The sequence below is a fragment of the Hoplias malabaricus genome, chromosome Y, assembly GCF_029633855.1.
Source record: "Hoplias malabaricus isolate fHopMal1 chromosome Y, fHopMal1.hap1, whole genome shotgun sequence".
Lineage (NCBI taxonomy): Eukaryota > Metazoa > Chordata > Actinopteri > Characiformes > Erythrinidae > Hoplias > Hoplias malabaricus.
In genome coordinates this window covers 11,754,267-11,780,047 of record NC_089820.1, presented here as the reverse complement: position 1 = coordinate 11,780,047, position 25,781 = coordinate 11,754,267, and the positions used below count along the sequence as shown (strand labels likewise).

The following is a 25,781-nucleotide window of genomic DNA, read 5'->3' as shown; positions in this document are numbered from 1 at the left end:
CTTCTGTATTTGATTGCCAACTTTATGTAAGTGACAGCAGGAGGGAGTGGCATGAGGATTTTATGGAACATAATTACATGAAACTGGGTGTGCACACACTCACACAGGAAAACTGAACACTATACACATGGTGAAACTGTCATTACAGATCACTTTCTGATCTGCAAATTGTGGACACAACACATAGTGGTGTGAAAAGACGGAGACTCAGACCAGACTCACCAGAGTCAAGATCAAACTCTGGTAACCAGGAGGAGGAAAAAAAAAAAAGACACGTAACATGATCAGAAACATCAGTGCCACAAGATGAAAAGGCCTTTTTTTTGGGATATTCCCCTTTAGATCAGAATAAATCATAAAAAGCAATTCCTAACAAAGTTTATGAAACAGCATACAAACTCTAACTTTACAGGCTGAAAAGTTTATCTCTCTCTCTACTCTCAAAAAACAAACACACCCAATGCACATATATATGTGTTATTATGCAATGTGAAAGTGTGAAGTGTCAAACAATATTTCTGACTGCATAAAAGCCCAGCCATTCTTGTACAGTGATGGTTTAGTTTTTCGCTATTCAAACTAGTCTGAAAAATTAAAAAGGTTCCTAAAAAGTATCTAAAGCAAAAATCAAGACTGGATCTTGACACAAGAGCCAGGATCAAGATTAGAATTAGTGTTGGAATTAAGGTTGGAGTCAGAGTAGACAGTAAAAAAAAAAATAGTGGAATTAACAAACTTATGGTCAGTTGGTCAGTCCCTGGAGAACCTGAAATATAGGTGAGTTGATACTGAAGTGGTAAGTGCCTAGAAATCAGCAATGGAATATCCGAAAAAAGAGCCCACTGGATTAAACACTACACACAGTTTAATCTGAAACTCTCATTGCTCACCTTCATTAATGGCATCGGAGGCTTCTGCCTCTCTCCTCCTCCTCACTGCTCTCTGTTTCTCCTCTAGTCTCTGTTTCTCTGTATTAGCCTCGTCCCAGCGACCCTCCTCCATCAGACGCTGATCTGGCCTCAATCTGCTGTCCGTCAAACACACTCCCGCCTCTTCTTCATTCAGAGTCAGAGCCAGAGACGAAAAATAATACATGTTCTCAGCATTCTCACTGAAAGAGAGGGACAGGGAGAGAGAGAGTAATAGAGAAAACTCATAAAATGATTTGCAAGTACTGTGGATCTGAGTCAAATGAAGTTGTCATATTATGCATTTTTAATTATTTATTAATGAATAAATTTAATAGGTCAGATTTAAATGACCCACACAGACAGAATATCACATTACAATATATTAATTCATATACTGTAATGTATTTTCATTTTATCTGCATCAACATTCCATCTTCACTTTTCAAACATAAGAGTTATTGATATATTGTTGCTTTATAACTTGTTTATAAGATTCTTCATCCTACATTGATAAATCATTATAGGCATGTCTAACATTTCGGCACAATTTCCCACAATCTATCAGAAAACTATAATAGTGTTTTTGCATAATATTAGAATCACCATATGTTTCTGTAACAAACTTGTATATTGAGTTTGTCAATCATTCATTCATCTTCTGTTACTGCATCATTGATGGTGGTCATGGTGGAGCCTACCCAGAATCACTGGGCACAAGGCAGGAACACACCCTGGACAGCTTTGGACACCCAGTTCATCACAGGGCTGTTGTATTTGTGCCATGTGCAATATGCTGCTGATGTGTGAGTAAGTACAATGTTGGTGTATGTGCGTACGGTAGTGGGTATTTCTTCCACAGAAGTCTAGGTGAAAGTGTCTGGTAGACAGTCTTCTGTTTGCCCTCAGCGCTGTTGCTGCCCCTGCTGCTCTGGACGATCTTAGCGCTCTCCATTCTCTCATCCCACGTCCCGGAAAGTATGTAGTGTGCCTGACCCTCACTATCTGCTACAACACCCGTCACCTATACCATGACCACAACAAAACAAAAACAAAACAAATCAAATCAAAATCAGTAGAGAAAATACACTACATTCAGAAATGTTTGCAGACTCCTGCTTGCCTTATGTTTTTTCTAAGAAGTTTAATCCCTCCCCTTTGTCTCCTGTAACAGACTCTACACTGCTGGACTTCTACACTAGAAGATGTAACATTGTTGTGAAGATCAAATCGCATTCCTCCACAGGTACTGATATTGGATCATTAGTCCTGAATCACAAACACAACAGGTCACTAACTCCCAGCTCATGCCAGAAGTACTGAATGGAATTTCATCACTCCAGAGAATGGAGCTCCATAGTGTGGTGGATACTCCACTAGCAGACACTTGACATTGGTATTGGTGAATTTAGACTGCTGTTGCCCCAGATTCCATCCGTCCCATTCTACTGGAATGTTTGTCACCTTAATGTATATCTCCACAACAGGTGCACGTTAATGTAGCTGAATTTTCACTTAATATAAATGTTGTCTGCAAACATCTGGGCACATAGTGTGCATACAGGTCTAAAGATTATTGAAAGGTTGGTTTTAAAGTCCAAACTATGATTTGATGTACCATTGGTGGTGATGAGTGAAGGTGTTTGGGACATTACCTTGCGTGGAACTTCCCTGGAAAAATAACTATAAGGAGAGAACTTGAGCTGACATGTCTCTTTGGTTCGGTGATTTACAATGTCAATGTCTCCTGACTGAGAGAAAGAGAGAAAGAATGAAAATAATAACGGAAGAAAGATTTATTAAATGACAAACTTTAAATTTAAATGTATCCACTTTTTCAAAACCTCAAAATAAACCTAAAGTGGAAGAGGTTATACATCTGTAGAAGTAGAGCAGTGTTAGTCAATGAATGCAGACCTGGTCGATCCACAGCTTTCCAACAATAATGTTGTGCACAGTGGATGTCACTTTACGCCACACATAGTGGTTCCCACTTGCATGAAACTGAAGGTGGATGGCACCTAGAGATGGGGAGAGAGGCACACATAAGAGCGAGAGTGTGAGAGAAAGTAAGGGAGGGAGAATGTGTGAGAAAGAGAGAAAGAAAGAAAGAGAGAGAGAGAGAGAGAGAGAGAGAGAATTGCTTGGTGGTTGCTATGGTGTCCCAGGTGGATGCTAGGGCTTTGCTGGGTGTTTGATATTGTGATCAAGGTGGCATGTGCTAGGCTGTGGTGGCTATGTTGTTGTTAGTGTGTTGCACAGAGTTTGCTAAGGTTGCCATGGTATCCAATGTGGTTACTAAGGTTGTGCTAAGTGGTTGTTATGGTTTCAGGTTGGTTTCTCAGGTGTGGCTATGTTGTTTCTATTGTATCCTAAGTGGTTTCTAGGGTGTTATTAAGAAGTTATTATGATCCATTAGTTCACCAATTAAATAAAACTATGCAATATTAATGGTATTCCAGGTGGTTTCAAAAATGTTATTAGACGTTTGCAATGATATTAGTTGGTTGCTAGGGTGTTGCTAACTATTGGCTATGCTATCTATGAAAAGCCAGTGAAGAACAGCAAGCTGGCTTTTACAAGCAACTTAATTTACCCTTCGAAAAAAAAAACACTGTGGGCAGTCCATATGTAATTTAGAAATGTTGGGTTCCAATTAATGAGTTTTCTTGTTCTAAAGGTTTTTTCACACAAAATAAAAAGAAATCAACATTTATTTTTAATCTTCATTTAGACTGACAGAAAAATGAGGCAATGAGCTTGTGACAGTCAGAAGAAGCTGAGGCTCTTACCCAGGGGCATGATAGATAGGTATTTTCCACGAAACTTGCTCGCGATGGTGATTTCCTGCCACAGGGTCCAGCCTCGCTGTGACATCACGTGATGGGCAGCAGCTGGAGGATGATGACTAACCTGGACATAATAAATAGTGTCAAAATATGGATAAAACCAGAAAATGAAGAAGAAAGAAAGGCGCTGTTTGTCTGTGCTTGTGTGTATTTGTGTGTGCATGTGTGTAAAAGAATGTATGTTTTCTGACCTGTTCACAGAGTGAGCGATATCCGAACTCTTCTAGCCGGTCCAGTTCATAAGTCTCCCCCAGCAGAGGGTTGAAGGGTTTAGCTGTACGGTGGACAGTGGTGGAGTAAGAGGACACTGAGAATGCTGCCACCAAGCACATCTGCTCCAAAGAATTCTCACACCGAGCTGCTTTATCCAACAGCTCACTGTACTCCAGATCCTCCGTCAGACGCTGCAGCATCGAGAGAGGCTCATTGAAGTTTACCTGAGAGAGAGAGAGAGAGAGAGAGAGAGAGAGAGAGAGAGAGAGAGAGAGAGAGAGAGAGAGAGAGAGAGAGAGAGAAAGAGAGAGGGGGGGGGGAGTAGCGAGGGAGAAAGAAAGAGATAACTATTACAAGAAATACACCAATTATAGTTACATTTACATGGTGGACTCCCTATTTGCCCACCAGAGGTCGCTGTCACCGTAAAACAGGAGCGCCTGACTCTCCCACTTACTGAATACTGTCGGTAGTTGCAATGTGGTGATTATCAGTGGCATACATTCTCATGTTGTGTCCCACTTGTGAAGCAAACAACATTTGTTTTTTGAATACATAAAATATAGCACATTAATTTAGATCTCTGACAAAACCTATGTTTGATGATCCTCTGTATCCAATGTGTCAGGTTTTGTCCTTGTCCTCCATCGAGTTATATCTTGTTTCCTTGTGTTTTTCCATCTTGTTTGGCTTTTTCCACCATGTTCTGTTCTGTGTACATTCTCCTTGTGTTTGCCTTCATCTCTGATTGTAGCATTTCTACTTCCATAACCCTTTTGGTCATGTGTTCACTTCAAAGGTATTGTCAGTTTTTGTGTATTTAAACGGTTTCTTGAGTCTATGCTTTTCTGTCATTTTCTGTGTCTCCTCCCATCTCTATCTCTAACTCTTGTAGTTTATACTTCGTCTCCTGACAGGTCTTTATTTCTTGTCAGGTTTAAGTTTCTGTTGTTATTATTGTTTCACTTCCGTGTTTAATAAAGGAGCATTTCAGCACTTAACATCTACCTCAGTTTCCCCCTGCACCCTCGCATGGTACAATGAAATCACTTATTGACATTGGAAATCATCACCAGCTCTCACAGGAAATGAGTGGTCATCCTTCACTTTGCCTGTTAGTTACTACTGGTGCACCTCTGGGACTGTGTTGCTATTCCTGACTCTAAGCAGGTAGTGACTGTGTACTGGTCACTCACAGGCATGGGTATTTTGGAAAGTTCTTTGCCGATGCAATTCTTCATGATGCTCCACAGGTTGAGGGAGTAGTTGGGTTTGTCTGGGATGCAGGTCCGCCTCTTCCTCCGTGGCTTAACCTCTCTCCCTGACAAATCATTATTGCTCTGAGATGACTGAGAAACACAGAGAGAGAAATGGTGTGAGAGAGAGAGAGAGAGAGAGAGAGAGAGAGAGAGAGAGAGAGAGAGAGAGAGATTAACTGTGACGCATATATCAAATGATACGTTCCAATTCCTGCATAGTTAAATAAAGCTGTAAGCAAACTAATTCAGAAGGATTTTTTGTGAACTACTGCTAAAACCTTTTTTTTTTTGCCAAATTTTAACCCAATCATTCATCGTCTCCAGTTCCACCACATAAGCTGAAATCCCCTCATCCCAGAAAATAGCACCAACATTGGGAATGGCCCACATGCAGTAGAAGAGCGCTGATAGCCCAGGTCCATCACATCAGCCAACAGAGGCCCATGCTAGCTGGCAACATGCTTGGTGTTTTTAGGGGTGGGAGGGGCCATAAGGATTCCCAGGTCTCAGATGTCGGAAGCATCACCAGGGACGGAACTGGCAATCTTCCTATGACTGCTGGGCCAATGTGGCGCTCAGAGAAACTCAATATTTAATCAGACGCAGTGGTTCACAGTGGTACTGAAAGGAACCAGATGCTCCATCACAGGAAACTGTTCTCTTTTTTTGTTTTTCTCTGTGTTTGATCATCATTTGAAAGCTGGAAAAAAACGTCAGCATGGCCTTGACAACATGTTTGGGCAGAAGACTGTTGGCAATAAACTGGGATACTTTGGAACAATATCACATGAGTTTGTTGCCAGGCTAAATGGTAAACGTTAGTTAGAGGGGTATAAAGCTATAGAGGGGTATATAAAGAGGGCTATAGATTAGTGGAACTGTGTTCTCTGCAGTGATGAAGCTCTGTCAAGTACATTTAGGATAAGGTTAGGTAGTGTTTTTGATCTGGAGTAACCATGGAGCGTCATAACCTGACCTAACTAATGCTCTTATGACTGAATGACATCAAACCCTCATGTAAAGTTTAAAGAGCAGAAGCTTTTACTTTGTCAAAAGGACGACAAATTATTAGCATTAGAGACAAAGAGGCAAAGAGAAAAATAAATTAGCAAAAACAAAGAGAAAAGAATAGATGAAAAGAAAAATATACCAGCAACTAATTGGTCACTCAGTAGCTGGGAAATATCTACTGTTTAATGAGGAGCTTTTAGAAAATGGTCAATTTACATGAAAGACTTTGTACTGAGGCAGAGGACTGGACTGGGAGACAGAGAGCAGATGTCTGTAATCCAATTAAGAGCGAAAATGACACAGGATCGGTGTGTGTAGTGCCTCAGGAAGCGACTGAAAACACACAGTGTTTGTTTGTGTGTGTTCAACTGGGAGTTTATCCAATGGCATGCCAATTCATTAATTTGTTTTCATACAAACAGTAGGTGACTCTGGTGACATCAATATACATATGTTATGATATGAAGCAGCTCAGTTCTTTCTCAATATTGAAACCTGCCCTTCAGTATTTGAAAAGAATCATGGAAGAACATTTGGACAAAAATTGTCCCTCACATTGGATTAAGCCCCCTATACAGCTAAAAGCTAAGAATTCTTTTTTGCAGCCAATGCCTAAAGGTTAGTGAAGCTTGGGACCAGAAAGTCGCCACAACTGGAAGAAAACTGGGCAAGGCTCCTAACACCCAGCTGCTCCCTGGGCATCAAGGCTGACTGTCTGCTGTTCCTTATCACTAGTGTAAATGTGTATGTGCTCATGAATTTCATTATCTAACATAAAATTACATTAATATTAATGTAAGGTTTATTCCAATAAAAATTTTGTAATAATAAAGGCTCCTTTAAGCAATTTTGCATTTAGAAAGGTTTAAGGCAACTGACACTTGTTGGAATAAGCCTTTATAAATATATAAACATTGGTTTACTATCCATTGTTATAAGAGCCTTATTCAGATGGGATATGGATTAGTGTTACTGTGTAATGTATGCATTTTATAAAAGCAGGAGACCCTGTTTATTCCGGCCTACTCATGCCCTGCTCACATATACATACTATTTCCTGACAGGACATTGACAGAAACATTCACTTTAATGAGAAATTGTAGCATTTTTGACAGTGACATTGACTGATTTGCCTTGTGATAATGCAAAAATCTTACACCTTACCTGTTGTTTCCATTGAAGCCTTCATACATATAAAAATGATCCAAATAGCATATATTACAAATTACATGCATGTTACATAATATTTTTATTGGAATTTCTGCCAATGCCCATGTAAACTTGTCCAGTTACTATAAAAAAAAGTAAGTGAAGGTCAACTGGAAAAAATGAACTGGTCTCAGATAAGTATAAAGAATAAATGTGAAACTCACATGATCCTCCAGGTTCCAGTCACTAGGCTGTCCACCACTGGCACCACTTAAATTACTCTGTGAACGCCTGCAATCACACACACACACACACACACACACACACACATACACACACGTTTATGGGGTTCATTACTACAATTAACTGCTATAGTATTCAAGCCTAAACCTAAACCTAGATAAATTAAAATATTTTTCAATGCAGCAGTCTGCACTAAAGAAAAACAGTACAGGGCTGCAGTTCACAATCACAGTCTTATAAAACCATCTACAAGCCCTGGCAATAACAATGGAATCAGCACAATCAGATGTTCACCCAGACTTTTTATTTCATAGAGGTGAAGGCATTAGAACATCAGGATAGTATTTCCAAAGCAATATGCCTTTAAACCAAAAAATGATAAAACCTATGGGTGAAAATAGGACTCAATATTTCTGACAGAACTGCACGTAGTCAGCTGAACGGGATTGGATTTAAATATAAAAAGCAGCACTAACACCTAAACAGCAGAAAACATCTTACGACTGGGCTAAAGAGAAGCAATCATGGAGTGTGTTGTCATAAATCACAAATTTACATTAGCAAGAAGATGAAGCTGATCTTTTGTGCCAATCTAATGAAAGATTTAAAGATTACTGCCTGAAGGAAATGTCCACAGTTCCCTACTCATGTATGATATGCGGTGATAAAGCATCTTGCCACAGAACAAAGAGGACTGAACTTTCATTCAGGAAAGACATATTAACTCAGTGACCAGGAGTCGGAATCATATATTGTATCCTCAGTTCCCAAATGATAAAATTTTATAACTAAAAGGAAAACTGAGGTAACACAGTGGTAACCATGGTTCTGTCACAACTTTTTTAGAATGTGTGCAGGCATCAATTTCTAAATGTTTTAAGAAGGAATATGGAATATATTTGAAATATTCCTTGTGTTTTATCAGATAAAAAAGAATACTGCATGTTATAAAATGTCAACTTTATTGATAAGGTGTGTGTATGTTATTAAAAATGTATTTGAACATACCTAATGAAGGTAACAGATCTCAAGTAACAAACTTATGGTGGGAAAAAAGGTCCATAACAAGGCTCTGTCATGCAAAGCTGATTAAATGCTGTTTGAGAACCCAGCTCTATTTATCTATTTATTTATTTATTGTTTGTTCGTTTGTTTGTTTGTGAAACTCATGCTTCACAACTCAAGTAAAACATCAAAGTGAATGTCCTCTAAGTGTAGTGATTCCATTATTTTTGCCAGGGGTATTAGTGTGTGTGAGTGTATGTGTGTGTAACTTAAGCTGAAGGCAGATATTTTGGATAATGAAAAGAAAACTTGAGTAAACCAAAACACGCAGTGAACCTGCACAACAAACTCTCATTAAAATGGCCTACAGGAGAAGACACCCACCCACCCTGGGTGCACATGCACAAATACACACACACACACACACACACACACACACACACACTACAGAAATAAGAGCTTTTTGTGTTTTGGGTGTAAAATAAATCTGTATAAATTGCACAGACTCTGCTAAATCCTAATCCTCCCACAGTATAACCACCTCACACACGTTTACCATGCAATTAGACTGGCATATACATTGCTGTTGAGACTTTTGTGCATTCAAGTGTATGTGAGAAAAGCCTCTAAACCTTACATTTTTTAAGAATAGGCTATGAAGCTCACTGACTCAGGAGCATTTGGAGACATTAATGCTTATGTTTACAGAGAATGAAATTCCAATATCTACTGACAATGAGACTAAGTATATGAACCAGAACATGTACACAGTAGTGCATGATGTGTCTGAGTTAGTTTAATTTCCAATTTCATTCATTATTTTTCTGTAACCGCTTACCCCCTTAACACACTTATGGACAATTTTTAGTTGTCAATTCAGATACCAATGTGTGTTTTGGACCATTGGAGGAAACTGGAGCACCTGTAGGAAGCCTACGTGGATACAGGGAGAACACACCAAACTCCTCAGTCACCCCAAGCTGGGCTTGTACCCACAAACTCAGGTCTCTGGAGATGTGTGACAGCGACACTCCCTTTATTTTTCAGTTGATATTTTTTTTGTTATTTTTGCTAAAGTATCTAAATATTCTTGAAGTGGATTTTTTAATCAGTGTAATGTAAAATGTTATTTAACTTATACACACTTCTTAAAAGGATAGCAAGAGCTCTGTGTGTATGTGTGTGTGTGTGTGTCTGACCTATGTTGTGTGGGATCTGTGGCAGTCACTGTGATGAATGCAGGTGAATCCTCCATGGCATCAAAGTACTCTGTATCTTCATCTTCATCACTTGCTTCCTCTTTCCGGGGCCTCTCACTCACTCCTGCAGACAATACACAACTCAAACAGACATATGCATATATGTACACAAAGCTACAGCACTGTAAAATAAATTATTTGTATATTTCCCCTTCCATGTACTTTCCCACAGAGTGGACAGCACCACTTACTTAGCATTATATATTTATAATAAACTGGCATTATCTCATAGAAATCTGTTTTCACTTTGATACTTAAAGAGATTTTTTTTTGTATATTTTGTACATTTAAAAAAAAGCCAAATAAGATTGATTATGATTTCACTTACAAACTAAATAAAAGGGGAAAACAGCCCATTGGGCTGTGGCATAAAGCCAACCCCACATTTCAAAATAAAACCATAACTACAGTCAAACATGATGGGTAATGTTAGTGTGGCTGCTTTGATTTGGTAAGGACACTTGGACACTACTAATTTTGAAATCATAATCATATCTTGAAAGAGAATATCCAACAGTCAGTTTGTGACCCAAGGCTCAAGCAAGTCCACCTCTATGTTTTCAAAAGAAAAAAAAAGGCTCCAATAATATCCCATTGAGGTGCTGTGGGCAGATCTCAGATGAGTAGTGCATCCTGAGAAACACTTCAATGTAGTCAAATAATAAATAAATCTTGATATTCAATAAATGGGCTATTATATAAATGCATAATTTTATGTTTACTCATTTAGATTTTTATCTTACATTAAATTTAGTGGACAACAGAAATATGTGTGAGACCGTTATGAAAAAAGAAGAAGCTAGGAAGGGGCAAATACTTTTTTTTTTTTTTTTTTTTTTTACAGAATTAAGAACTTCATCCACACTGCATTAAGCAAGCACACTTAAATATTGTTAATTATTGTAGTACAGTCTCTTTTTATCATCATGTCCATGCTCCAACCAAAACAAAAAAAAGAAAAAGCAAGCCTTACAGAACAATTTGGTGGACTCTGAAAAATGGAAGAGGAAAAAATATAGCACAAAACATCAAAGAAATGTTATCCATAGTATGTGGAAAATAATGTAAGAGGACAGATGGAATGTAATTTTGTTTACTTTGCTCAGCTTATATCAGTAATAATATGGTATCAATTTGTATTTAGCCATAAATTAAATTCCAGTTTCTGAGATGTCACTAAATTATACTACTCTTTCACTTATTTCTATTTGGTCTTTAAATGGGCAGGTACAGTGTAATGTACAAACACAGTTATTGTACCTCACATGAACATCATGCAATAACATCAGTCCTCACCCATTTGCACTTTACTCATAAACAGATCATTATTCCTTTAGCAACAAATATGATATTGACATTTAATTTATTAGTAAATACAACATATTATTTGTAAAATCAACTTACTACTTCTCCATAAATTACTACCATAAAGTCCTTATTGATCCAGCCTGCCCACTTTTATTTAATAATTTAATGATAATACCAGAGAGCCAACAGTTTACTATTTATATTATACAGCAATTCATAACATTCATAATACACTCCAACCTACCAACAGCTACATAAGAATGTGGGAATCAATGTTTAGAGGACATCAGATACTAAACTGAGACTCAGATTAAGATGTTGTTTTACCAGGCCCTCCTAGCTGCAGGTTGTCTACATGCTAGAGGTTTGCTGCTTTAACACACTTAAGTCAGTGGTTTGTTTTAACTCGCTGATTTGTTCTTATAAAAAAGAAAAAGATAGATATAGAGACAGAAAGAGAGTAAGATGGCTGTTAAACCTTCCTCTCTGGTGTGGCTCGGGTGGCTCAGCTCACCGGTGTGTGTGGAGGGTGTGTCTGGTGTGTTGGTGGAGTGTGTGGGTGCTTCTCTCCACGCTCTCTCCAGGCTGTTGTGCTGTTTGGCCAGCTGCTCGATGGTCTCCTCCAGATGAGTGCGCTGCTCTCGCTCATGCTGCAAGACTCGCTGCCATCTGCGGCTGTGGCTCTCGGCCAGCTCTAGGAAATCACGACATGCCTGCAGGGACAGGACACACAGGGCCACAACTGTTCATTATTTCTGTTTGATTCATTGATTCATTGAACCAATATGTAGATTCCTCTCACTTTCCTTGTAACAGCAAAACCATTAGTCAAAATAGTGTCTGTCTGTGACAATCTACTACTGAGTAACAACATGAACCGTGTAAAAATGAGACACAACTGGGAACACCTGTGAACTTGCTCACATGACCAACTCCAGCTCACAGGTGCAGGGTGTGGCTATAAGGGAAACATAAAGGAGATCAAACAAGAAAAAGACAAAAGATCAAAACAACACAAAACCAGAACAGAAATGGTTAAATTCTAACAGTAGGTAGCATTGTATAATGGTTTGTGAGGAGACCCAGCAAATTCATGGAATTGGCCATGTTTAAAATTGTTTTTTCTGTGAAATAAGCAAATTCATATAGTGTAGTAGATAACACTGTTTGGCTCATTGTGGTTCAATTCACCAGGCTGGTAAACACACTGTACCAGTAAAAACCCTTGGGAGAGATTGTAACACTATATTCACAAACAATTTATTAATGATAAAAAAAAATAGTTCTAAACTCTTGCCAAATACCAACAATATAATATAAATGAGTACTACGTGTTTGGTTTCACTGTATACTTGTGTATAGCTGGAATGGCAATAAAACCCATCTTAAATGTGAACAGCTGAAGCTATATATCCACCTACACTTCCTGTAGTGTACTACAACCGGTCAGAAAATTCAAACAGTAAAAGTGACTTTTGCTTTTGAGTATACATAATATTGACATTATTTTCATCAGCAAAAACTAAATAACATTATCACTCTAGAAGAGAATCTGATGTGTGACCAGTTTTAAAGAACAGACAGCAGATAAATGGATAGTGGCATATTTATTGTAAATAATGAAATTGGTCAAAATAGATTAGATTGATGTAGACTATTGTTTTCCAATAACTGCTCATAACTGAAAAACCAACTGTGTCCACATAGTACCTTTAAGCACATGACTGGAAAATAATAAACGTTTACCAATTTATAATGCACTATCCTAGAGAGTGACATTTTTCTCGCCACAACCACACTTTCCATTCCTCTTACTAGGAGTCTATAATACGTTCCCTATTATTCTATCCTCAGACAGAACAGAAGTGTGCTCATTTAGTCTAAAAGAATGTCACACTATATCTCTACTATAACTAATGAACCTTCAGAGAGAAACATTCTGCACGGCTGATTTAACCAGAAGACCTTCCCATGTAAGGAATCCATGGCAATACGTACAGCAGAAATGGCTGTCATTCAGGTGAAAGCAGAAGTGAAAATATACTGCATTTGATGACTATGATATATACACACACACATCCTATATGCACACACACACACAGACTCAGAAAATCACCATATTTAGATTTGGGAACAGGGTTCTAAATTCTTTTGAAAACTTGTTTGTGCAGAGTTGGCAACTAAGCAACAGAGAAGAGAGGTTACTTTCTGTCATTAATTTCACGTGTGTGCATACACTCATGCACACGCACCCACCCACTCACCCCTCCGTCACACAAACACACACGCACACACACAAACTAACACATTTACATACATTCATATATATATATATATATACACACACACACACACACACATATACATGCAGCATACATGCAGGTGTCCCTGACTTAAATACAAGGCTACTATGGGTCATGGAAAGCTCATGCCAGAAAAGTATGATGCACATAAAATCTGGCTGCATTACAAAGGTTACTGTAGGTCAGAGAAAAATACTATCCAGTAAGAAGGCTCTATGGTTTAGTGTACTTAGAATAAGTCAAATGGACAGATAGACTTCAAATTAATAACTTGGTGGAGATTCAAAGTTCTCCCTGTCTCTTTTAGGGTCTCCGGTGTCCTCAGACAGTCCAAAAACATGCAGGTTAAGTGAACTGGCTATAAGAAAAAAAATAAAATTATATAAAAAAAAAATTATAAAGAAATATCTAAAAAAAAATTGAGTTTGTGTGTGTGTGTGTGAATTTAACATTGAATGAAATTGAGTTCTGTGCACTGTTGATTGTAAAGCATCTTTGGGTGTCTAGAAAGATACTATATGAGTGTAACGATAGATAGATAGATAGATAGATAGATAGATAGATAGATAGAGAGAGAGAGAGAGAGAGAGAGAGAGTGATATTTCAGATGTTTCCACATTCATCTCCATCAAGGTCGAATATGAGCCCTGAACTAGATAGAGCAATCAAATCTTGTAACACTCCTCTCCATAAGTCACTTTATTTTATTTTTTGTTCAATTTCAAACACACAGAAGATAATAAAATTATACTTCAAATTTAAAAGCAAGATTGTGTTCAGTGACTTAAAACATAAACCAAGTATAAACAAAAACCTCTAATGGGCTTATAAGCTGCATTACTGCATTTGTCATTTTCTTCAGAATTATTATGTAAGTTGCATTTTGATTTCACTTTTGTAAAAAATTCATAAAGTGGACACTAGGGAATACGTCTGCAGAGTAAACATGAGAGACCATTTGCTCAGCTGTGGCTGGCTTATTTCCAGTCCTACGATCGCTTACAGCTCAGTTGGTAGAAGATTTCATAGCATTCCAGAGAGTATTGAGAATCTAAACATAATGGGTGTTTTAAAATCCAGCTTAAAACATATTTGTTAAGGTTAGCATGCATTTATAAACACATAGTGACTCATACGCTCCTGTGCTTCCAGTTTTGTTGATATTTATTTGAATTTAAAGCATAGTGGGGGCAGCACAGTGGCACAACAGACAGTGTCACTGTCACACAGCTCCAGGGCCTGTGGGGTTGTGGATTTAAGAACCGCTCCAGGTGACTGTCTGTGAGGAGTGTGATGTGTTCTCCTCATGTCTACATGGGTTTCCTGCAGGTGCTTCGTTTTTTTCCCACAAACCAAAACCACACATTGGTATGAGTGTGTGAGCTTGTGTTGCCCTGTGAAAGACTGTGTTCCTGCCTTGCACACAGTGATTCCATGTAGGCTCCAGACCCACTGCCACCCTGAACTGGATAAGCGGTTACAGACAATGAATGAATGAATAATCCTTTTGAGGGATTATTCATCAATCCCTCAACAATCATGTTGAAACAAAAATACAAATGTTATAAAAGATCTTAACACATATAATATACTAATAGTTACACTGATACTAACACTGACATTAATATAATCTACAACATTTTCTTGTTATATAATGTAAGCATTTAAAATATTCTACTGAGAGGACACACTCACTAAATTCCTATTAATGAGCTATTCTTCTTATAAAGTTATTTATAAGCACAAGGGGTCAGCAGTGTTTCTCCAGCAGCTGATGCTTGAAGTGTGAGCAGCACATGGGAGAGCTTCAACGGAACTGAAACTTTATGATCTCTAACTTAGAAGCTTCCACATTTTACTGTTAAGAACTCCAAGTGGACCATCTATGGGTGTCTATTTTAGGCCATACATTAAACTTTAATCTGGGCTATTATTTAAATGCAGGACAAAGCAATTAATGCATTTCATTTAGTTACAAAGCTGCAGCATTATAATTAAGTCACTAATTACTAATTAAAGTTTCCTTATTACCCTAAATACCACTGGTCAGCAAAGGCATTGAAATCTTGGCACAGAGGTTGAGGACCTTAGGCTATTGCACAGCTGCCTCTGACCATCCCATATTTTTTAGATACTTTTCTGAATATATAGGATAAGCTATGCGTATTGTCAGTGTCCAAATTGGAAAGTATCTAGTGCTTAATTCAAATTCACACTCATCACAAAAGTGAAGACATTAACGCTGTGGACAGCCAATCAAATTTTATTATAAAATATTACATTTAAATGTAATCTTTCTTTCACTGTCACATTTTTACTTCACACACACACACACATACACACACACAAAGCCCATTATATCGCCATATAATTTTGAGAATTTCTCTTTTTCTCTTTATATAAACATAGCATAAATAATAAGGAAATTTGTGTTTGGTAGCTTACTTCTTTGTTGTAACAATGTTTCTTGGCAATAAATCTTATACCATTGGAAAACCTGTTAATTTCTGTGTAAAATGGTGCCAAATTTGTAAGGAACATGCATTTGTGGGATGAGCAGTAGAGGTGAGTATGTGGGTTGTGCCCATGAATAATTTGCCAAATCCTCTCGTTCGATGCCAAACAGCTTATTCTGCCACTGACTCGTTTGGTGTTTGGTGGACTGGATGATTGAAGTTTGAAGAAACAAGACATATTGGCAGTTTAACAATTTATTCATTTAACAAACAGAACACTCGGTAGCGTGTGCAAGAGCCATACACAGCTACAACAGCCAGGCTCCTTCTCTTCACCAGCCTGGTCACACACTGCTGTGGGATGGCATCCCATTCTTCAACCAACATTTGTCACAAGTCAGCCAACGTGGTTGTGTTGGTCACTGTGGCACGAAGAGCACGCCATGTTCCCACAAGTGTTCAATGGGGTTGAGGTCAGGACTCTGGCAGGCCATTCCATCCTCTCACCTCCCAAATTCTGGAGGTAGTCTCTGATAAACACTGCTCTGTGCGGGTGAATGTTGTCATTTTGGAGGTTAGAGTTTGGTCCCAGACTGTGGAGATATGGGATTGCCACTGGTTGCAGAATTTCATCTCAATATCTCTCTGCATTTACATTGCCTCCAATGATGACAAACCTTGTTTTTCCAGTGAGGGAGATCCCACCCCACACCATCACAAGATGTTACTCTATCGGTGCATATCTTCATCATATCGGTGCATTCTTCACACTGTGACCCTACGATCCAACTGTCATAAGCAGAATCTGAACTCATCACTGAACATAACGTTCCTCCATATGTTCAGGTTCTAGTGTACATGTTGCAGACACCAGCCTAAATGGGCCTGACAGTGAAAGGCAGCCATGGCAGGCCTCCTGGCAGCCCATTGAGACAGGAGATTGGCTGCATACAGTCTGTTCTGGATTGTCCAGGCAGAGAGCTGTCGGCCATATCACCCTGCAAACCTTGACTGCAAATCTGTAGAAGACAGCCTACAGTACGTAAGTGCTAACAAGGTGAGGAAATGATCTTCTTCGTGTGTCGTCTTCTTGGGACACCCACTTTTTTGCGGCCTGTCTCTGACATTCCCTGTTATATGGAACTTTGCCTTCAATTTAGAGATGGTACTACGGCTCACTCCAAATAATGCCACAACTTGGTTTTGCGGGACACCAGCTTGAAGTTACCCTATTGCTTGGGCCCTATCCAGATCAGTAAAATGTGGCATGCCGGTTCTTGGAGCAGACTCCAACAGACCACTGTAGTAGGGCCCATCCTCACAGATGCTGCCAATCAGCAACTGGGGGTGCCAGAAGTTCAAACAAGTATCAATAGCAACAGCAAAATAAGCAGTTTTTAGCATTTTTCATAGGTGCAACCCACATACTCAGCTCTACTGTTCATCCCACAAATGCATGTTCCTTACAAACGTGTTACCAATTAAATGGAAAATCAACAGGCTTTCCAACAGTATAAGATTTATTGCCAAGAAGCATTGTTACATTTATTGCTACAACAAAGAACTAATCTAGCAAACACAAATATATTTTCGAAACACACGAAAACATGCAGAGGTAATCAACATTAATTGTTATGCTAACATGTGTTGTTTGTATGTGTTTGTTCTTTGTACAAATTTCTTTGTTTGCAGACACCCCTAAAAATAAGTGAATACAGCAAATTTAAGGTGCAACCATTATGTACAAATAGTTTATATGATCTTCATTGAACAGCCCTTAAATAGGACTTCTAGAACTGTTGAACATGAGCCTAAGCTCACCATGCTAAATCACAAGTGTGGGCTAGACTGGTATAAGGCCCCTGAACACTGGGTTGTGGAGAAGTGGATATTTGTTCTGTGCATTGAGAATTCCAGAGAAACTTTCTGATGAGTTGAAGTAGCATTTGTGATCCAAAACTGTTCATCCAACATCTGTACCTGATCTCAAAAATGCTTTCATAATCAAATTCTTACAATGTCTCAGCAATGTCCCAAAATCTGCTGTAAAGCTTTTCCCAAAGGGTAGAAGCTGAAGCTGCAGCATAGGAGGATTCCCTATGATCCTTCATATAAGAAGGTATATTGGATGAGCAGGTATGAATAGCTGTCAACTCAAATGAAAAAAGGATTTTTCTCCACCGTTTTTTTTTGGGAGCAGGCAAAGATATAGGCTTTATATATAAGAACATTAGTCTAATATAAAAGACAATATAGCTGTTCAACTCTCACATAACATTGCACTAAGATTTCAAATTCAGTATGAGGTACCAGAAGATTACAACACATGAAAGAAAATCAAACAGGCTATTTATAATTGCTGTTGTTGCCAGGTACACACAAAACCCATAAACTAAAGCTCAGGGGAACCACAACACAGAAACATAATATCTCCATGAAACCTGTTACGGTGGTTGTGAATAAGATCACTTTATATAAACACAACATACAGATCTATTTTAGAACAACTCTTAAGCCTGCCAGTGGGAACCTAAAGAGAAACAGCAGTACCTACCTGGAATCACTCTCTTTAGAATGTCTGATTATGTGTGTTTGTCTGTGTGTGTGTATGTCTTCCTTTCGTCAGAGAGTAGGTGGGTAAAGGGAAGCTTTGGAACTCCTCTAATGTTTCAGAGTGAGAAGTGTGTGTGTGTGTGTGTGTGTGTGTGTGTGTGTGTGTGTGTGTGTGTGTGTTGCTTTTCCTTCCTCATTGTAAACTCTCCTCTCCTGATCGTATAAAATAAACCAAGCTAACAATACAGCAATGGCCGGATTTGCCAGCCCACAAATTCTCTCATAGTGATTGTTGCCAGGTTGGACAAGCAACAAGTAAATACTAATCCATGTCTGAAAGTTTTAACTGCTCAAGGTTTGAAAAGGTACATGGGCATTATGGGAAATGTAGTACCTGTGAATTTGTATTTGTATTTGAATTTGTCTGAAGGAAAAGTAAAAGGTGCACACCATTTTTTTAATTAAATAAAAAGACAAAAGGGAGTGTATTATATTTTCAGCATGATTTTTCTGAGAATTTGATGTAAGTTGAATAATCTGCACAATTTCACTAAACAACCATAAATAGCACCTAGCTGATTTTCAAAACTCATTGGTTACCTAATGAGAATTTTTGCAGGGAAAACAAATCCAGCTCCAAAAGGACTGCTGTAATAGGTTTAGTTGTGCATTTGTATATAATGGCTCCCAAAACTCAGACACACATGCACATGCACAAAATCAGTGAAAATCACACCATCTACCAGTCCTTGTAGGAGAGCTTTGATTAAGAACAATGGTAAAATTGACCAAGCATGGCCATTTAAATATATACTCTGCCATATTGATCCGAGGAGGGGAAATAAAACCATGTCCACTAAAATCGGTCCCTGCATTCATCACCGCATTGACCATTCAAGCCAAAAGCACACAATGAACAACAAACTGAGGAATATGCAGCAGTGGAATCGATCGGGCCGGAGGAGGCTATTATGAGACTGCTGCTCGGATCCATCCCAGGGTCAAACTCAATGACATCATATTAGCTGTGTTTCTGTAGTGGGGACTTGGGACTAAGCTAAAGTTATTGCTGCTTAAGAAGGACATGAGTCTCTGGGAGTCTGGGATTAAAAAACAGCCTTAAACCAAATTCAGACTTTATTTAATTTCAAATGTCAGTTTGGCTTCCAACAGGGTATGAACATTTATTGGCCATATTTTTAAATGTTTTTATATTATGTTAGATCTGTTGGTTCATAGGTATACTATACAACTGAATCATTTAACAACATTCAAACCTCATTTTCAGAAAGTTGGGACATGCGTTGTAAACAAGAATTTGTGATTTGTTAATTGTGTTGAACGTTTATTTAACAAAAAGGATTCAAATTTTTTTACTGAACAACTTAAATGCATTTTGTAAATATAAACACAATTAGAAAATGATGCCTGCAACATATTCTAAGATAAGTTGGGACAGAAGCAAGTTAACAGTGTTTTATCACCTTTCTTCTGTTTAAATACGCAGTTTAATCATTTGGAAATTGAGGATACCAATCAGGATGCCTTACTGTCCTCTTTATGGTGAGCCATAAGAGACAGAGCTGCACTGTATGCAGATCATTCAAGCACATACACTCTGCCTCTACAAAGCCATGTTGATATTGCACATACAAAATGAGGCCTGACATTGTCTTGCTCAAATAACGCCGAATCCTTGGGATAAGAAACTCACATATACAAATCACCCAACACTCTGGAACCAACACTCCTCTGACCAGAGCACACGTTTCTATGTTTTCTTTAGGATCGTGTTAGCGTTTCCACACAGAACTGAAAGCTTTCTCCTGGTTTAAGTTTCAGATTGCATTTCTAGAAGTGGACTGTGTTATGTTACAAGTGTAACAAGTGTTCAAGTGCTCCCAAGCCCGTTTGGCTATAATTATCACCTTATGAGTTTCTCATCACATGCCGTCTGATGGTTCAAAGGGGTCATTCACTTCAACAGGGTTGACTTACACAGACAGAGATTTCTTCTTCTTCTCATTTCTTCTCTTTTTTGCAGTATTATGGACAGAATATGGTGGAATGCATTGAAATGTTGCATTGAAAAGTTCAAATACTGTGTTGGATCTGTTTGACAATTCTCTCACAAAGTTTGGCACAATATCGTGAGCCGCAACCCATCTTTGCTAGCAAAGAGTGAAACTTTACCTGGGGTTTATGCTTTGCATTTCCTGCATTTGTCTTATGCATGAATGAATGAAGAATAATTAACAACACAATGATTTTATTATCATACTGTGGTTTCTATGAGTGAAATAAGATCACCAGATTCCCTGTACAATCATAAAATGTTCTTTCTAATTGTTTATTTCAATCCTACCTACAGTCATTAGGCTCTGTAACGAGTTGACTTAAGATTGATAAGGTTATTTACCTCAATTCATACTGAGTTGTTAAAAGGTGTGGAGCAGGGGCACTGAAGTTTGAAATTTCTTAGCAATTCTCTTGTTAACCTTCATGTTTTAACTATTATCTGGAAAAAACAAATCTGAAAGAATATTTACGTTGATAATATTTACATTTGTCCACCATTCAATCCATCCATCCCTTTAACCCCTTTCTAACACTCTCTCATAACTGTCTTGGTGTGTGAATGAATGAGTGTGTATGTGAATGAATGTGTGAGTGAATGTGTGTGCCCAGATATGGATTGGCACTCTATCCTGAGTAAAACCCTAGTGCTCAATGCAGTCCTCCAGGTGGATGGTCATTCCTGGTTGAGAGTATGCTGCGCATTTGGCTGCCGCTTCTCACCAGTGTGTGGATTGAATGTTGTGTTTATTGTAAAGTGTCCTTGGGTTTCTAGAAAGGCGCTATATATGTGTAACTTTAAATAAATAAATAACACACCTGTTCATTTGCACCCACATAATCATATAATCTGCTCCATACAAAAGGATTGACCAATAGAATTGTATGCTCTGAAAACTTGCACACGAAACTAAATGTAATGTGTAAATGTAATGTGTTTACTTACGTTGATCATAGCATTGGAGGTAATGCGGAAGAGAGTGGCTCTCTCGTTGACGGCCTTGATCTTCTCGCTGCCCTCCAGAGGGACACGTAGGGCCTCGAGTTCACTGAGAGAACGCTGGAGAGCTGCGCCGTGCTTCGCTATCAGCTCATTACATGTACACAGGTCATCCAGCTTACTGGCCAAGGTTTTCAGTGCCCCCTGCAGCTCACTGCGGTCAGAGCGGGATGTGGGCTCCTCCTCACCAGAGTCATCTACACACATGCAAAAGAAAGAAAGAAATGTATCATTTCATTTTACCATGATATATCTAGAAGCAGATGAACTCTGAATGGAAATGTTTTAGTATTTTTTCACCCCTCCGGTTCAGTCTTATGATATGGTTATATTTCTGATTCTTACAATCTACTAATTTCAAACACATTTACATACGCTGAAGTCTGCACTCCATCAGTGTTCCAAGATCAATGATTTATTTGTAAATGTAATCTTTTTTGGTCTACTTTGGTCAACACCTTCAGGAGTTTGCATCCTTTTAGATGCACAGTGATGAGTTCTTCATACAGTGGAAGGATTGGCAAAACCACCTGTGGAGTTTTGAGATTTGAAGCTTGAATGGACATTGATTTTCTCCTTATCTGCAAAAAGCTTTAAAGACTATTTAAAGCATAGTTTTAAATAAATTAAGGATGGAGATTAAATAAATGAAGGGTGGATCATGATTTTGACACAGCAATGCAATTCTAAATCTCAATACAGCCTATAATTTAAATATTGAAATGTAACAATGAACAAATCTGCATGTGGCCTAATATGAAAAAGTCATCACCATGAGCTTGACCCCTGCTGACCACAGTTAAAACTAATGAGGCACAGATGCCAGCTTCTCTCTAATCAAAGCTCTAGTTCCCTGAGACCATACATATTCACACACCCACACACACACATAGAAACTGCTTGTCTCACAGGCTACAATCCCACTTATCGCAAACCCCAAGAGGAGAACTAGCTCATATCACACATACACTCATAAATATGAACAAACAACACTTCCCAAATGGACACTTAAATCTCAAACATTTTCTCTCATGCAATACAGTACCACTAAGCGAGAGAGTGTGTAACACATTATCGATTGTGACAGCCACTGGGCATCCGGTTCGGAATAAGCCACATCAGAACCTAATGGATGTCCAGTTAAAATAAATGAAGCCCTATATATAGAGTAAATGGACTGCACTAAGAGACCACAGGGATTCAAACCACCAAAGAAGCCACAGGACAACACATCTGAACAGATTCTGGGCTGCTCTCTGCCTATTCATAGAATTGTTCTATTCAAGAATGTTCTAAACTGTTTACATTTGCTCTTTTAGCTAGAATATTTTTTTTTTTTGGAACATTTTAAAACAGCTGTCAAAAAAAGGTAGGCATTGAGTGTAGTGTCTGCTGGAGTTTGTTGGTGATTTTTGGACAGTGTTAATACTGATGGCAAATGTTAGTTATTAATGGTTTAGTGGGAAAACTTGATGTTTGGTGAAGATTGTGAATATGTGATGGATAATACCGGTGCTTGGAAGGAAAATGTCAATAGAGAATAATGTTGCATAGTGGCATTTCCTTTAAGTGTTTGGTTTTGGATATTGATGAATGGTACATGACAGTAGGTAGTCAATAATGGTGCTAGATATTTAAAGATGAGATTTAGAACAACAAAATAGTGGAGAATGAAGCTATCCATGTTTTGGTAGAGTATGATGGTGTTTTGGGGAATGTTGCCAGTATCGTGGATGAAGCTTGTGTTTTGGTGGAGATTGTTGTGGTGTTTGGTGTGGAGAATGCTGGCATGCTGGTGGTCACTTTAGATATTGTGGTGAAGAATGCAGGTGTTCTGGTGAATGCTGGTGATTTTGAGTAGAATTCTGGTGTTTTGATGGAGAATATTGGTGTTTGGCTGTCAAAGTAGATATTATGGTAGAAGATGCTGGCACTGCTGATAAATAATGATGTTTGCTGAAGAATGCTGATGTGTGCTGGATACATTGTCTCAGGAGCTTTATTGTCTAAAACACACAGCACAATGGGATTATGACTATGACTCATAGCACAGTTCTAAAACACAGAAACAGCATATTTGTGACTTTGAGGAAATGTCTTGGAGCAGAGTCATGAAATTTATTTTCTTAGACATGGCTGCTCAGAGTTGAGCAACCTGACTGCAGTGGAGAAGTTACTTTGGGTCACAGAGACTACTGAACTCATTAGTGGGACCTCTTGCAAACTCCATTTGGCACATTCCTTTGAGACTTAGTTTTGGCAGCCTTGAGGCATTGTAAAACAGGAAAGGATTTGGCAACCCTCTAGAGGAGTAGCACAAGAGGGAGAGGATTTGGAAACCTCCTTTGGGGAAAGCGGAACAGACGCAGGGGAGTCTGCAACCTTTGGGGGTACTAGAATAGGGTACAGGATTTAGAAATCGTTGAGAAAAACAGGACAGAGGATTTGGCAACCGTCTAGAATGAGCAGGGCAGGGAAGAGATGGACAGATCGGGTGGTTTTTCTCTCCTCAGCAGAACATATAGGAGCCGTCAGCAGACTCAACACTACATTAAACTCCTCATGACTCAACTGCAGTGCACTCAGTGTGTGTGTGTGTGTGTTTGAGTGGGTAATGATGTTTCTGTGAAAGAACGTGACTGCTGACCACAGTCCATGTAATCCTGTGAGACCTCACACACACATACACACAGTTTTTACACAGTCAGTGGAGATGACATAACTCATCCTGGAAAACAAGAACAGAAAAAATAAGAATTAAAGAGCAAGCGTTTTCTATTGTTCATTAATGTGGTGCAGTGAGTGTGGACTCACACTTCCACAAATTTTGTGGAGTATCAAGTAATCCTTTTCAGGTCGGATTAAGTATTAAATAATATCACTGCATGATCTGTACAATGAAACTAATGAGTGTGATGTGCTCATGCATTTTAGCTAGATACTAGTGGTTGAAATCTTGGCAGTACTTGAAATTTCACATAGTATTTAAGACAAAATCAAAAAATAATTTAATTTCTATGTACCTTTATGAACATAACTTGGCAAGTAAACAATCTGATTGGCTATGTACTGTTCCACGGGGGCTTTCTATAAAATCAGATTAGATTTATGCTTTTTATGATTTTGTAATGTTCGGAATACATTCGTTCACACAACCTGGAAGATTAGCTCACTCAATCTCACTTACAAGCTTTGTATGATTTAAAATGTTTTCCTGCTCACTCCAACTATTCAAAGAAATAAGAGAGAGCCAAAATTTCTTTTAAAATAATCAGAGGGGCTGTCAGAGTGGTTCTTCAAAAAAAACATACCTATACAAACCAATGTGCAGCCCTCCCAGAACATTGCCCTTTGAAGGTGTTGTTTGATGCAATCACACACGTGATTATTTATCCTCTGCACACCAACCTACTATCAACCTCCCTCACTAAACTCAATATTTACATACATTTCTATAACTGCAATCAAGCTCAAAGGTGTGTGTGCTTCTGGTTCCCACTGCTTCACATGCACAAATCAAATTTAGCTGTGAAAGAACCCCTGCAAAGTATGGTAGAACATCAAAAGAGCCAAAAGAAGATTATCATACACTGAGAATAGACAGTGATAAAATATTTTCTGGTGAAGTTGAGACCCCCCAAAAAAGCCCAAATATTAGCAATGTTCTGCATCAGCATTCACCGATGGAGTGACAGAGCTCTAAGAATATCCCGGACTGTCCCTGCTTTTACTTTTGCTTGTTTAATATTGTTTATTTTTTTCCCCATCAGCTTGGCCACTGTAGCTGCTTCAGAAACTAATTGGACTTCTGTTGAGTTTAGACTTAATTAGCATACTTGCTGAAGTTTTGACTTGTGCTCATACAGCATGCTCTCCTTTTCTGCACTCAGCCTCAGACTCTGTCATTTTATAACTGGAAGAAACAGGGCTTTGGCCTTTTCAACACTTTTTCCCCAGACTGCTATTTTAAGTTTGCAGACTTTGGATGTGTACTTTTCTTGCTACTTGTAAAAGGTCATTAAATGAACCACAGCAAGACAGAACATGAAATGTGAGTTGCCTCAGGGAGATATTCTTGAAACATTTTATTAGTGAAGTAGATATTGCCTCCTGGAAAAAATCTGCAAGAAATATTCAGCCGTGTTATTATTGAGCATTTCTATAATCTCCAATTATTAAAGCTTGTTAC

At 38.5% G+C, this 25,781-nt stretch overlaps 1 protein-coding gene across 1 annotated transcript in view; it reads right to left on the bottom strand.

Annotated features, from left to right (window-relative positions):
- Positions 1–25,781, bottom strand: part of LOC136679664 (oxysterol-binding protein 2-like) — a 73,542-nt gene that overhangs the window by 4,786 nt on the left and 42,975 nt on the right. Inside the window, exons 3-13 of the mRNA XM_066658313.1 lie at positions 21,539–21,789; positions 11,719–11,917; positions 9,837–9,960; positions 7,614–7,680; positions 5,167–5,319; positions 3,949–4,194; positions 3,701–3,821; positions 2,826–2,929; positions 2,564–2,659; positions 1,748–1,932; positions 891–1,111 (exon numbers count right to left, since the gene is read on the bottom strand). Coding sequence (XP_066514410.1) covers positions 891–1,111; positions 1,748–1,932; positions 2,564–2,659; positions 2,826–2,929; positions 3,701–3,821; positions 3,949–4,194; positions 5,167–5,319; positions 7,614–7,680; positions 9,837–9,960; positions 11,719–11,917; positions 21,539–21,789 — 1,767 coding nt within the window. The remainder of the gene's footprint in view (positions 1–890; positions 1,112–1,747; positions 1,933–2,563; positions 2,660–2,825; positions 2,930–3,700; positions 3,822–3,948; positions 4,195–5,166; positions 5,320–7,613; positions 7,681–9,836; positions 9,961–11,718; positions 11,918–21,538; positions 21,790–25,781) is intronic.